Source organism: Melanostigma gelatinosum (genome assembly GCF_949748355.1).
Source record: "Melanostigma gelatinosum genome assembly, chromosome: 14".
Lineage (NCBI taxonomy): Eukaryota > Metazoa > Chordata > Actinopteri > Perciformes > Zoarcidae > Melanostigma > Melanostigma gelatinosum.
The window spans coordinates 18,267,195-18,283,089 of record NC_136647.1 but is presented as its reverse complement, the minus strand read 5'-3'; the positions used below and the strand labels follow the sequence as shown (position 1 = coordinate 18,283,089).

At 41.0% G+C, this 15,895-nt stretch overlaps 1 protein-coding gene across 1 annotated transcript; it reads left to right on the top strand.

Moving 5' to 3' along the window:
* Window positions 1–8,789: 8,789 nt before the first annotated feature.
* Window positions 8,790–15,855, top strand: ube2g1a (ubiquitin-conjugating enzyme E2G 1a). The gene is made up of 6 exons (XM_079284003.1): window positions 8,790–8,988; window positions 11,185–11,287; window positions 11,449–11,546; window positions 12,720–12,898; window positions 13,097–13,216; window positions 14,599–15,855. The coding sequence occupies exons 1-5, from the start codon at window positions 8,943–8,945 to the stop codon at window positions 13,181–13,183; spliced, it is 513 nt and encodes a 170-aa protein (XP_079140129.1). The 5' UTR covers window positions 8,790–8,942; the 3' UTR covers window positions 13,184–13,216; window positions 14,599–15,855.
* Window positions 15,856–15,895: the final 40 nt, after the last annotated feature.

Below are 15,895 nucleotides of genomic sequence, written 5' to 3'. Positions count from 1 at the left end.
AATTTTAATTTTATGATCGTATGTTGATGTTACGTGACTACGTTTCAGAGTGAAACACTACTTTTACTCGACTGCATTGGTTTGACAGCGATTGATACGACTTCATGAAATAAAAAATGTTCATCCAAAGCGTCTTATATCTTTGAAAAGCACGACGTTATTTGTGAAAAGCACTTCCATATTCTGTCATGAGTACAGGCCAATGATTTTATGTAAAATATATAATAAACAGAAGGGAAAAGTCTGCAAAAGGGTCGCGTTTACTTTTGACCCGTTAATTATGCTGCTAATACTTCTGTACACCTAAGTAATATTCGGAATGCAGGACATTAACTTATCCTGGAGTATTTTTAAATGGTAGCAGTGGACTTGAATACCTCCCCCCAAAAAGACGTGTTCTAATGAACACACCTGCGTCAGACGATGCATGTCATAAACTGTCCTCTCGAGCGCTTTATTACCGAAGAACGTTACAACTCCAACAGCTTCAACGGTTCGGGAACTTTCAACGGTTGTGAGATCCGGAGTGAGTTTGCAGACCCAGGTAAAGTCACAGTTCACCTCTCATGGCGTTTTTTCTTGGTGTGTTATGACCCCCCAAAAATACAACGCTATGTCGACATAATTCTATGCGACTTTACTCAAACCTGACTGCGCAAAAGATCATTACAATTCAGAGTAGTTACTGTTAGTTGGGGAGCTAACGTTAGCTAATGCTAACTTAGCTTACCAGTAACGTTAACACTAAAAGTTAGCATTTTCAGGTCTTGTGTACAGCATTTTATGTATTTTTTTAAAGTTGACATTATTAATGACGTTAGAAGCCAAGTTATTTTAAAGTTAAGTGTGTCAGTATGGGGAGTTTGAAACATGAATGTTACGAAAGTCCAATTAAAGTTAAGTTAATTAACTTCATAAGTGTAACGTTAGCTTAACTGGTCGTACCTGGGACATATGTATCGTCAGCATTAACGAAAAGTGTCGGAACCGGGACATTCTGTTAGTTAGACCATAAGCTCCTTTTAATGCTACTTTACTAACGTTATCAGTTAATTATATTGTCATGAAGCAACTTAGCTTTCTAACTAAGATTGACCTCAACCTATTTAACGTAAACTGATGACGCTTGGCCTGTTATTCAGATGAGGCTTCACTAACTTTACCTCTTTTTATCCAATTCTACAGGCACAAGCATGGATGTGGTGGAAGATTGCGTCACCGAGAGCATCAACACTAACAACTTTCCTGCCAAGCTATGGCGTCTGGTGAACAACCCGTTAAATGAAGCCATCTGCTGGGACAAAGATGGACTGGTAGTCGTCATTGATCAGACCCTCGTCGAGCAACAGGTCCTGTCTCCCAGAAACAGCAGCAGCGCCTCGAACAACACCGCCACCTTCAAAACGGCCAACTTTTCGAGCTTTCTCCGTAATCTCAATTTGTACGGTTTCAAGGTGTCCAATGCATACAACGACGTGCAGTATCGCTATTACTACCACCCGAACTTCAAGCGGGACCACCCCGAACTTGTGGCGAGTCTGAGGAGACTGACCGTCGACAACAAGGCCAAGCTAAAAGCTGGTCTTGAGGTGAAGCCTCGGCCCCCGAGCCGATACAGTGGATGCTGTGGTGGCGGAGATAAATATGGTCAAATAGGCAAATGTCACCGCATGACTGTCAGTGGGGAAGTAGCTTTAGATAGTGAAAACACAATGTAATGGTCACACATTTCCCTGTAGTGTTACAGTGAACAGTACTGCAAAAATCTAATTGGAAAGGGTCCATAAACCCCAACATTGAAAATCACTATGAATAACTATGATACGAACATCTAAATTGCCATTTTAACTCCACAATCCAGTGTTTTTCACGTTTCATCGTGTGGCCGTCTAACAGGTTGTTGTCATGCTTTGCTTCTTCCTGTTGCTTGCAGGCAATCATTCACTGCCGAGCACCCCTCATCGGAAGTCGGCTGATCCTTACTGTCCAAACAAAGCTCGGCCTGTGACGGCTCACAATGGAACCCCAGTCCCACTGCGGTTCCTGACGTGGGGCAGCGGTGCAGCTCTTTCGCCTACTGTCTTCGCTACAGACAAAGGGATACCCGTGACTTTGAGCCAGCACTACGCCGGAGCGGCCTCCAGCTCCAGCGCTATGCTCATTCACCAGAGTTTATTGCCTCACTCAAACCACGGAAATCCAAATTTCACTTTTAATGCGCAAAATCAACCTGGCTACAACATCCCATGTGAGCATGACATGAGTTAACCTGTTAGGAGTTTGGGTGGAACAGTTATAAACCACACTATTTACATCACTTTACGAGTAGATTCCTTTTTTCAGCTACAATATACTTGTAACATACTGAAATATACTAATTTGTGTGTTGAATACATGTCATTTTTAATTAGGAATGCACAAATGTAGGTTTCAACACCAAACCTGAATCCTGCATTTTATAATCTCAAATAATATCTTTGTTTTTCTTCTTGAAGTTTACCAGTGCTACGATCCGAACATTTCGGCGTCACAGATGGCAGGTGGTTGGCTTCAGAAAGGGTCCTACCCGACCCACAGTCATTACCAGGTAGGTGAATTTGACTGTATTCGCCCTGTCATGTAATCAATTACTCACACCAGAGCTGTAATTGGTCGAGGAGGATGGAGTTTGGTGAACACGTATCGTGTCTAGAGCATTTCTTTTTATGTCACTGTTTTAGGCAAGCTGTCCTGTGAATGTGTTGTCTCATGTGGACCACAACCAGGACTCAAAGAACAAGGAACACCAGCAGGTGGAAAAATGTGACATTAACTTCGACACAATGTTCCAGATTGCAGATGAGGTGATGCAAACTCCGGCCAATAGCAGCCTGGTTAGAGTTGTGGCCCCGGTGCAGCCGGGCCCCGTGTCACTGCCGTTTTCCATTAAAACCGACAACCCTGTCAGAGTCAGGAAGGCCAAACATTTGTCTCCTGGACCCACTGTGGTGTCTGTGAGAGGCAGGGCTGATCTACTCGCATTCAAACAGCTGGAGGGATCCGTGATTTCACCACCTGAGCAAATGCCCGAAGATGCCATAGTCAATGTAATGTATATTTTTTAGGGTTAGGGTATTTATATTTACTAGAGAATGTGTAACAACCTTGCAGAATACCTACTCATTATTTGCTAATGTTTCCTCTGTGCTAGGGCGAGGTTACCAATGATGATGCGAAGGACACTGGGAACATAGATGTCGAGGCTGAGGACACCAGCAGCACAAGCACAGGAAACACCTAAGATATTATTCAACCCGTAGGGAGCGCGGTCAGAATAAAACTCGTGGAAGGAAAGGCATTCCAAATTTGAATGCAAGTTTAGTGACAGTTGGTTTTATTTATCGTTTTGATGTCAACTTGTTGACTTGATTGGCATGTGACAGGGAGTCTTGGTTCACTGCAGGATGTGATCCTAAATGCTCACGATTAACAGACTTTATTCTCCATTTTAATGATTCTTTATTGTACAAAAGTTTGTGGATGTGTTCAAATTTAAATCTTTTTTTTTTAAAGAATTGTAAAATTAGTTATATGTTGTACATTTGTTTCTTTATTGGAAGTGACTTTGGAAAATGAAAATAATTTAACACTCAGTCCTATTTATATTGTTTGTTTAGAATTACTTGTACCACGGTACAATTTTAAAAATATATTGTAAAGCATGTATATATAAGCTTGTACATTGACCTCTACATTTTTTAATAGAGTAGCATCTAAAATGAGATGCTTTTAAAGAATTATTTGAAGTATAAGATTTGCAGATTTGCTGCAGTAGGGCTAACTCAGCATCTCCTTATTTTAGTGTACGGTGGTTTGACTTCCTGTCTGCTTTTAATAGCATAATCGGTGGCGTTTGTCAAAGCAAGTTGTAACAAACTGATGTAAATGGGGGAGAAAATATTGAATGAATTGCTTTCAACTATACTTGTTATACGTACTAGTGCTTGTTTGCTTTGTGATGGTTGCATTTCCCAAACTTTTTATTTTTCGCTGCATCACTTCAAAAGTTGTGTTTTTAAAATGTGTAACTTGACATGTTTTTAAAGGCAAGTGTGTAAAAGTCTAATAATTAAAGAGAAATGTGTTTCCGATAATTCAGCCGGATGGTGTGTTGTGTACTTGTATTTCATTATTTCTTGTTGACACTTGTGTGCTGGGGTGTCTGCTGGTTCTGTACACTGTGAACACTAGAGGGAGCCACTTCCTCGTGTTTAATCAGCACTACGACTGTGCTCCGCCCTCAGTCTGCAATGTGGCCTTCAGGTACTGCTCGGAAACTCCCCTTTCGTTGTTACTTCAACTATTTTTTAAATTCTGTAACATGCAAGTGTGTTGGGTTCAAAAGTAATCACGTAACAACTCTGGTATTTGAAAGCTGTTTATTATTAAAGACGACAAATTGACATCACATTGCGTAAAAATAGGAGTAAATACCTATCGTCACTTTACTGTAATTTAACTAGTAGTATCATAATACTAACTTAATGTACCGGCCACAACATTTGTTTACACGGTCTCTCATTTCGTTTTAAAGAACCCAGGTGACAAAAATGCAGCCTTCCCCCAAACACATCTGGCCGTACACGTGCATCGTTTCAATAAACTCCCACTCTCCGACAGCACGTGAAGGCAGCAGAACAGTGAGCAGGTAGAGAGTGTCAATGAGATCCCAGGGGAGCGAGAGACAGTCCGGGAGGTAGACTTTTGGGACGGTGTTATAACTGTACACGGTGTCTCTCCGCCTTATCAACTTCATATGGAGCTCACAAGGAGTTTGGACCACTTTTATTGCGTCCTTTTTGCAGTGTATCTACGCTGTAATCGTTGATGGATTTTGATAAACAAATCATTTTCACTGATTTTCAGTGAACAAATACTGTTAATAGTGCTCACTTAATACGTAACATTACATCACACATTAGTACCTACATCAGTCAACTGCTGTCCGTTGTGGGCCTATTGTCCTTAATGTGGCAGCAAGTCGGCCCAAAAAAAAGTGAACAGACATTTTAACAATTGCCACATGAGGTCATAATACACCTGTTACAAGTTCTTTAGTAACGCTGCAGCTCTGCGTGCTGATCGTCCTGTTGAACTTGATGAGAAAGTTATCACAGCCAATCATGAATGATCCATTTAAAGTGTTGAAAAAAAAACTGCATAAAACCTTATGAGACGTGGGCAGCAACTTAAACTCTGCTACAGAGCTGCTCTCCTCACACGCTGCTGGAATGAGGCTTCTAGTGGAAACGTGGTTTTGGTGTCACGGCCTGCTAAGGGCCGACAAAATCTACATGTTGCACTCCTCCGCATCCTGCAGCGCGAGGCGCTCAAATATTGTATTGAATACCTCGTGTTTGTTCAGCCACGGTATGTTTGCAGAGATGCATTCCATAAGAAGTCATTATTATATCACTGTTCAAAACAGATGGATTAAATCCTCTCCTGGTATTTTAACAATATTTGAAATAGTGAATATGTAGTTTTTAAAAACAAGGTTATTGCATATGTTTGCATTTTGAACTCCCTAGGAATAAAAATATGAATTTAATTTTAGTGGGGGGGCAAATTCTCATCTGTAAGTCATAAGACGGCCCTTTAAATTCCTTTCATGCATACACATCTTTCTGTGCCCCACACGTTGGACCGATAATTATGAATGTCATACTCTGACAATAGTATTATGTGATGTATGATGCTGCACCTCACAGCCTCTGTTGACTCACAAACCGTGCCCTGTAACTAGATATCAGCCCCAGGTGCAGTGAAACCCTCATCTAATAAGACACTAGCAAGAAGTCACTGTGCTCCCTTCCACAGTTTTAAGGAGTCCCCTGTGTGCATGACCCCGGTCCATCAGGTTACAGTAAATTAGACAATGCCCAGAGCTTCTAGCAACAAACACATCTTCCTCCAGAGTAATAGAAGCCCACCTATAAGAGTGCACATCGTATTACAGACTCTTGTACAATGAAACTGCAGCCAAAGAAGTGATGGAAACGAGAAAGCAATTCAAACTTAACCAGAGAAACTATTTATGAGACGATAGGTGAGAATAATGCAAACGTTTGGCTGATGGTTCCCCCTATTGGCAATGTTTGGTACTGCCTGTAATTCCAGCACTCTGTAAAGCACCATCTTGCGACCCAAATAAATAAGTACAGGGGTGTTGTATTAGCATTTGTACAGAGCAAAAGTGGTAAGACGGTTTAGTTCCTCCTCTCTGGTGTTTCAAATCAGTCGCTGGGTCAGCAGACCTCAGTGATTCTCTATGAATACGATGAACTTGTATGTTCAACATACAATGGCAATAAACGGTTCTGATTCTGAACTCTGATGGTTCAGTGGGAAGTTGAGACACGGATCGGAACGAGGTTTTGGTTGTGATTTAAATTCTGTATATTATAACGAGAATACAGAAGCAGAGGCAATTACTTTTGCAGGCATGTGGTCATCCAAAGGAGTGGAGGGATTTGATTTGTGAACTGATGAATGTTTTTCATGAAAAGTTTGAGATCACCAACGGCATTACAACTCACGATGGGGACACGGACGTCTCCACAAGATTCAAAAATCCACTTTGTAAATTAAGTTAGGACTTCTCTCTCGACACACCAATTTGATGTATTTTGCAAAAACAAGTTGATGAATGTGTGTGATATGTACACTGTGGACCTTGATGGGTTGTGTTTGGTACGAGTTATTCAGGGGAAAATATTAAGCTGTTTTTTAGCGACAAATTCTGGCTATTGTCTATTTCTTCCAGTGTGCTGCATCATCTTTTTTTGTCAAATATGTGACACCCACGTCTGTTCACTGTCAACTGAATGCTGGCTCAGCAAATAACAGTGTTGACTGTGCTAAAGACAATAACTCACATTTCTTATAAAAACAGTCCTTTATTATTTTTTTTTTCCTCAATTATCCAAAGAAACACAAAATACCCACTTCTTCTCCCCTATAAGCAGCCATGCTGATATTACTAATCACACACAAATTGAACAGTTGAAGGGCAGTTCCTTCATCACAGACGTGATCCAATGCAGTCCCAGCAGTGTGACGCCGCTCTGGTGTGGCTGAACAGACAACCGGAAGCCATCCGGTTTATGTCTTCACTGCTGTGTCTCTGGATTTGTAGATCACTCCTCTGCTTTTCAACTCTCTCACCACACCTTCGGGGAAAAAAGGAGAATTAACAATGCAATAATAAGGAAGGAATTCCAAATCAAGAAAAAGCCAAACATGTAATTCCCTGCGTAGAGGCAGACTAGTTTAGATAAAGTGTACCTGGAGGTAGTCTGCCTGTCACTGATACTGCATACACACCTGGCTTGAAGTTGCCTGTAGGATGGAGCAAAAACAATATCCACAAATGTTATTTATCTCAACAGCATTTGGGTATGCCAACTGTAAAACTGGATGTATCCGTTTGAGTAAATAAGGTCCTTATTGACATAATATTGATACTTTGTCTTCTTCCCTTACTTTAGAGTTCTTCTACTCCATCATGGTCAAACTGGATTAATGCAGCTTTCAGTACAGGCACACATCCTTACCTATCCTCTGCCATTTAGCTACCCAGCTGTCCTCAGGACTCATCATGGATACCACACTGTGGACACAGACGGGAATGGTAAACTATGGTGGGTTCTAGTGCAAGAAGGTCAAATACTCCAGACGGGGCATTCATAGCGCTCGTCTGAACACAGTGAGAAGTATTAGAACTCTGAAGGATAGCTTTTACCCCAGTTAAATGTCACATAGCCTTACAGAGAACTAGTTTCAACTGCCAGCTCCGTCTTAGAGATAAAGAGGCGCCCCGCTTATCAAGTCGGCCGGACATAACAATATGCTGTTACATCAACATCCACACATACTGATGATCCAGAGAGGGCGGTCCCAGGACGTGAGCCAGTGTGGGCGGAAATGCCCAGCGCTCCTACCAGGCCGCTGACAGCGAAACACAGCTCCGCCTGCGACTTTGCCTTAACCAATAGGCTTCCAGAAGGGAGAACCTATCCACCGCATGCGCACTCTGTCTAAGCGCCTTTTAGCTTTTCATTCGCTCCTACAGAGTGAACTTTTCTAGGTCCGTGCACGTTTAACTGCTGGACATAATACTTCTGTTACAAATAAACCTTATTGCTTGAATTGAGCTATACGCCTCGACATCAGTCTGTTCACCTGAGTTTCCTCCTCAACACCAGCACTAATAAATAGCACTACAGGTAAGATACAAGTATGTGTGATTTTGTGGTGAACTGTCCCTTTAACAGCAGCATGAACGAACTGAAAGTAGAGAGACAATCATAAGAGAGACAGTCATTAGTTGAAAACTATCAAACTATCGCAATCAAAATGCCTATTTGGCCAAATCAAGTCCAGAGTTTTAACTTTTTAAACTTCAAATCAGTTTTCTACGTTCAAGGATATCGAGTCACTATGGGCCCAAAGTTGAGTGTTTCTTTTTAGCTCTCTTTACACCGAAACCCCATGTGTGTGTGTGTATGTGGACATTTTAGGTCAGGCTTTACAGCCTTGTTGCAACACAGCCACACTGAACAATTCAGGATTGAGACATATTCACGAGCACATTGCAGGATAAACTCAATAACGTTGTATTTGTGAAGGATATGCTTGGTGCAATACATTTGAGAAAAGATTGAAATCGAAGCTATTTCCAGGAGAGGGCAGTCGTGCATCATTCGGGATGCCGGCTTCTGTAAAATCCCGAAGAAGAAGAAGAAGAACACGAAGCAGCAGCAGCAGCAGCAGAAGAAGAATGACGACGAGAACACTAAACGGAAAATAGAGGGGACGAAGTACAGTGTGGTGAACGTTAAATTAACGCTGTTACCTCAAAATATTACCATTGAACATTGCTGCATTATACTTGCTAAGCTATGACAGAGCCGCAGTCAGTGCTGTTACTCAGGAGACAGCTTGCAGGTAATTAAACCTTAGTGTTAACTGATGCTGGCTGCAGAGCTAGCGAACACCGCCGTTAGCTGTGATTCAAACGATGGTGCTGGCGACAACAGTTTTCTTGAATCTCCCCCCAGTAACCTTACTGTCCCACGACAAATAAACTGCGTTGAGATCATAGCAGTGCTTGTCGACAGGCACATTCCACTCTTGACAATTCAACGCGTTCAGTGTGTTGGGAGACCAACTGATCTCAGTTAAAGCCGCTGTCAGACGTCCCAGCGACTCTCTGGTGTCGGACTAGCTAAGAACAGTTAGCCTTACGTTAGCCTCTAGCTGGCTGGACCGACTCGATGTGTTTACATATATTTTATGCGACATAACAAGCGGTGTTTTACATTTTTAGACATGGTGTTCGCTAGTTATGTGATCAAGGTGATGTCCATTGCTATATTATGCAAATATGAAAGTCATGTTTTACTAGTTGACCCAATTTCTCCTGCTAACCGTATTGAATTATTTACATATTTAGCCAACTCGCTACATCTGATTGCTAAAGTTAGCCGCTGTCACTGTTGTTAGCTTCGACACGCCAAGCTAACAAGCTAACGTTAATCTCGCATTGTCTCTCACGTTATTCGCGATTTTAGCAGTCAGTCGTGAAATTGAACGAAGCAACCCTAATATTAGCATCTTTACAAAAGCAGTGTTGATAACGTTGTTTAATGTTTATGGTTGTAGCACGTTAATGTTACCTGTTAGATTTTAACTAAGATTGTGCTCTCCATCAGCAACCTTTCAGGGACATATTGTACTCCTTTGTAGTTTTCAGGTACTCTCTCCATAGTGATTGCTACATGGTCTGGACCTGAATATTTGAGTGGGATTTGGTTGAAATGAGCTCGCTAACCTAATGTCAGAAATGTTAAGTTGCCTTCTTATACATACCTGGATCTGTTGCAGAGGCTGTTCAAAATGGAACAGGCACATTTTTATTGACAAATGCATGTCCTTTGTTTTATACATACACTTATAGAAGTGTCATTGAAACTCACTTAAGTCTGGACCCAACGCAGTGGTGCTGCGCAAAGTATCAGACTTATAACAGCAGCTATTGTAAATCAACATGCAGAAATAGCAGCAGTTAGTGTGCCTTTATCAGTGAGCATTCATAGAGCACATACTGTACCTTTTTACAAGACTTACCAATAAACAAATAAGAAAACATGTTTCGAAGTTATTTATCGTCTTCTCAATCTGGATGTGCATCAAAATACTGAGATCGGCTGTTCTGCAGAATTCCAATTTGAATTCCAATTTGTTTTCAGAATTCCTAAATCAGCAAAAAATATCAAATGAAATCAGACTGATGACCACTGAGCTTTGGCCATTATTGCTGCTGCATTGCCAACTGTTGTTTAAATCCCCCCCAAAGCAGCATCATTTTGAGTTGGTAATGCATGTGGTCTACATTTGATTACAGTTGCTCGCGATTGTCAAGAATTATGAGAAATTGGCTGTTTCTGTTAAAAATGGCAGATTGTCACAAAATTACTAGTTTTCTTGGGGTCATCGAAATATGCCAGATCTGATGAAGATTGGGTGAAATGTGAGTGGTGGTGGTGTCAAAGAGGGGGACATGGTGACGGCCTTCATTTGCATGTGTGTTGGTAAAATTCCTTTATTCCCTAGGTTTCTTGGTTTATTTATTTCTTGAGTTTGGTTACAAATAATCTTTCTTGATCATAATTTCTAACTGTTGCCCCTTGACCTATTGTGTTACATTCAACACAGTTTAGTAGTAGAAGTATTGAAGATGTCATGGTAACTAACAGACCAAAATGATGTATTCTTTTGTAGAGGTGCCAAACCTTAAGGGTGTCAAACTCAAAATCAATAGAAGTGGTTATGGTGTTTGAGTTTGTAATTATTCCACAGTTAATAATGCAAGTTGAAAATATGTTTAAAGTTATGAGTTGCAAAGTGCCGTATATCTGGAGGAATGCATGTGATCCTGTGAGTGCGTGTGAGTTGGCTGTGGACCATTAAGGTGGTGTGTGTGCTTTGTTATTCAACCCTCAGGCAGGCCTCCTAAGACAAGGGGTGTGTTGTCTCCTCAGCAGGTCTTCAGAAAAGAACAACATCAGTCAACCAACATACTGGAGGCATTATGATGCAAGCTAACGGTTGTCTGACTTTGGCATTTGTTTTCATATCTAGAGCTGAACAAAAACCCGGTGGAAGGATTCTCAGCAGGCCTGATCGAGGATAATGATCTCTACAGATGGGAAGTCCTCATCATCGGTCCTCCAGATACACTGTAGTAAGTCCATCATTGTCTTAACGTGGGATATAGTAGGAGAGATGTGTTGTGCTAATGTTGTGGAACAACTCTTTTAGTCTATTTTGCTTTGGATGCTTTAAAACGTGAACACAATTCACCCATTATATTGTTTCTTCTCTTCCATCTTTTTTTGTTCACAGTGAAGGTGGTGTGTTTAAAGCTCATCTGACATTTCCCAAAGACTACCCTCTCAGGCCGCCTAAAATGAAATTTATCACAGATATTTGGCACCCTAATGGTAGGTACAGGTGTAGCACACTGAATCATTTTGCTTTTGTTTGTAGTTCGACCCGTACGTAGTTCCATTTTAGACGTGTTTAGGATTTTCCCTTTTGTGATGTGCATTAATACCAAGGAATATCTAAACGCAATTCATTAAATAGAATGTAAACTTAAAGCTAATGCCATGCTCATTCAAGTTACCTTTTTTAAATTCAAGAAACATTCAGAGCAATACTTTTCCTAAGCAAGTTCAGTAAGAGTCTAGTAGAGTCAACTTCAAACAGTTACAACACGCACTAAGGTTTGAATTGTTTAACTTCAGAACTGCTGAGAAGCTTTGCAAGGAAAGGCCTTTAGACACCAGGGGCATTTGTTTTGATGCGATTAAATCAAACATCAATGTATTCATTTATAACTGTTGATTTTTCTGAGCTCTCGCACTGCGAATAATTGCGTCAATCAACCAAGTGCGGAACGGACATATTCAAAAGATGCACTATAGTGTACAACAACACGGGGGCTCCGTAGTCGGAACCAAGACGACAAACTATTACTCCTTTCAACCTTGACAAAGGCAGCGCAGACCACGACTTCTGTTCTTACCTTTCACAATAAAAACCAGAGATATATACACTGCGTAATTGTTTACAAGGGGAGAATTCACTCGGAGAGATAATACTCAATAAAATAGGAATGATAATAAACGGTTTACCTTGGACAGACTGTCAGACGTTTCTCTGGGTCAATAATATCCCACTACATGGTCCTCCGCCTGCACAAATCGATTCAAATCTTATATTGAAACAGTGTTGCAACTGTGAACTGACAAATCTGCATCGCTGCAAGTATTAACAGTTGCGAAAATATATTTACTGGTGAGTATTTTTGCATTTGTATGTCTTTATATGTGCAGATGTGCACAGCTGATAGACCTACACACACCGTATACTTAAAGCTAAAACTGCTACCACAGATGCCTCTGCTAAATATTGATTCAAAGTAGAGGCAGATATTTTTCATATGCACCGTATACAAACAATATCATTCATCGGGTTGGTAGCTGACAGGCTAAATATCGTATGTACATGAGTATTAAAAACATAAACATCATTATACCATCGGAACAGCAAAAGCACAGGTGACATAAATGCTTCATGAATCGTTTTCTGCATGTTTTTTTTATTTCCAGTTGACAAGAATGGAGATGTCTGTATTTCTATTTTGCACGAGCCTGGCGAGGACAAGTACGGCTACGAGAAGCCAGAGGAGCGCTGGCTGCCGATCCACACAGTGGAAACCATCATGATTAGTGTTATCTCTATGTTGGCAGACCCAAATGGTGACTCACCAGCCAATGTGGATGCTGCAGTAAGTTGACTTGTTGGAAAAAAAAAAAAGAGTTCAAATAGAAGTCTCTCAATAATATTACTGTTCTTTTCTTCTCAAAACAAAATAATAAAGCTAATTAATAAATTATAATTATAGCAAATATAATGTTGAAATATAAAAATGGATATATGCAGTAAAGATATATGAATTGCCCTTCACCTTTTTTCCCCTCTGCAGAAAGAGTGGAGGGAGGACAGACACGGCGCATTCAAAAGGAAAGTTGCCCGCTGTGTACGAAAAAGCCAAGAGACCGCGTTTGAGTGATATTCAGCGAGGATCTAGCTTCATGTTTTCAGGGCAAGTATTCTCGACTTTAACCTTTTCTAAAACCTTTGGTTCACACATCACAACTGACTTCAGCTGCTCTGGAGTGTCTGCCTGTTGCATCAGGTAAATTAAAGTAAAACTGTCCAGTAGTTGAACACGTAAACACCACATGGTTGCCATGCCAGGTTTATTAGATACGCCAAACTAAAACTTAAACCGTGTAAGAGAACAGTCCTAAATGAAGGCCCACCTTCATGGCCGTTCTAATGTTCAGTTTTTGTTGAGTCAACTTCATTGTATTAGACTGCATTAGCTGCATTAGGTGTCACTAGTAATAAACAAGACTTATTTCCAGTGCTTCTACCCATTCTGCCTCTCCAGCACCATCAACTAACATCGCAGTTACCGTTAAGTTCAATTCCACCGGTTTCATGTTTTTACATAATCAGCTTCACAGTTGTAGAAGGTGTTTCTTTTATACATACTACTACTGCTGCATAACAAGTCAATCTGTGATGTTTCTGAATTGTTTCTTTTATTATGTCAAGTAAGTTACGTGATATCGACTTGAGTGGGTCATAACAAATTTGTGTTGTCACTGTGTAAGTGGCCAGTCAGATGAATGGGTTTGTATCACCGACTGTATATTTAGATGGGCGACGCATCTCCAATTCCTCCCACTGTACGGAAGTGAAGCCAAAATATCCCGCATACGGGAACTGCCGCATCTCGCGCTCGTGAAGTCGGTCTGAGTGTGCGCAGTCGTGATCGGGCAGTGGAGCGCGTTCAAGGTCCCACCCACACACCCGCCCCGACCCAATCGCGTGCCGAGCACGGCCACAGCTTGTTATCACGAGAGAATCACAGCTGTCAATCATTATGTCCCACCCCTGTTTGATAGCATCAAATAACGAGTTAAAACGAGTCAAATTAACATGGAAACCTACATCAGTGTGATAAGGACCACATCAAATGTCAGGAGTCGTCTTTGTGAAAAATGTATTTGGCATTTACTTGATTATTTAGTTTGGCCCCTCTGCTAACATGGGGGGGGGGGGGGGGGGGGGGTTATGACTTATACTGCAGCCAGCCACCAGGGGGCTGCAGTATAAGTCACGATCTTCATGACGTCATACTTAATATACAGTTGATATACAGCCTATGGATGGCATCGGTTAAAGTAGTTGTCTCACACTGTCATCTGACCACGTGGTGCAACAACAGCTGTCAAACTAAACTAACAACACACACACACACACACATCCAGCTGGTTGAACATGCTTCAGATCTTTTGCTGCCATTGTAATCATTCATTTAATATTTGTCTTAGTAGTTGTTGTTGACTTGTGCGATTTGGTCTAGAATGCTTCCTCACAACTCTTTTCTGTTATTCATCGTGTGCTTCCCCACAGGTCTCCAATTGAAAATCAACATGGCACTATTTCCTGCACTCTTCCACCCTGTCACCTTTTTATTTTTGGCAGGAACAGACTGGCTGCTGTAGGCACAGAACAGTGACTACCAAGGCTCACAGAAAACCGCCAAGCAAGTGCCAATTCAAAAAAAGCAAAACAAAAAACAGAAGATGATAAAACATTTTTCAAGTCTATGAACTGCTTCAACATTCAGGAAGATATTGTAAAGACGTGTATATAGCACAGACTAAACCGGATAATATATAATCTCCTTTTCCATCCATCAAGATACTTAGACCAAATGAATAGCGCTGGTTCCGATAGATTTATTTTTCAAATGTTTCCATTCCCCCCCCCCCCCCCTCTCAACTCCAGCATGCATTAGTTCTCTTTAGATTGTTTGAACAGGATGTCTTGATTAGAAAGAGAATCGTGACGCTGTTGGAGGAATGTCACCTGTGCAGAGCTGGACTGAGTCAAGCGAGAGACGAAGGACGTGACCGATGAAGGGAATACCGCCATATTAGAAACACGCCGCTGTTCTTGCGGCTTCTTTCACACTCTCAGAACTCATCATGTGTGTACGTGACTGAATTTGTTTTTCTTTGAGTTAAAGTCTTAACATCTCGCTCAGTTGACTCGAGAAAGGCAACGTACCCCTTCAATTTTCTGTGCATGCTACATTTTGTTTTATCTTTTTTCAAAAGTGCCTCCTATGAAGCTTGGCCACTTCACCTTGCATTGAACAAGTTGGAGATATTGTGTGCCACCTCTGTATGAATTTATTTAACAGCCAGTACACAGGGAATCTGTATAATTCGGGTACTGGTAACAATTTGGTGTAGCAATAACTCTCCTACTATGAGATGTACACATATTCATTTTTGATATCCTGATACAATTTGAAGTCGTCCTCTCTGATATTGTGTTATTTTAGCCGCCTCTCTTTTACTTGTCTGTGTTGTCCTCGGTAGGAATTGTTATGCATGCTTTATTGTACTTTTGTTTTGGTTCGTTGTTTTGCTGAATGTTTCTGGGATTTTGTTTGCGAACGAGTGTTTGTGTATACAGTATGTGTGCCCATTTTGTTTTGTTGCTCTTTCCCCTGAGCCACAATCTCACGATTATTCTGCTCACTGAACTATTGTAGTTTTGCCTAATGTACAAAGACAAAATACTGATGTATATTTTTCATGTTAAGAAAACCCGTTGCCTGTAGTGAGTTCCTTTAAAATATGACTTTTTTTCAATATTTACTGGTGTTTTAATTCGGGTGTGTTGCATATTGGTTTAT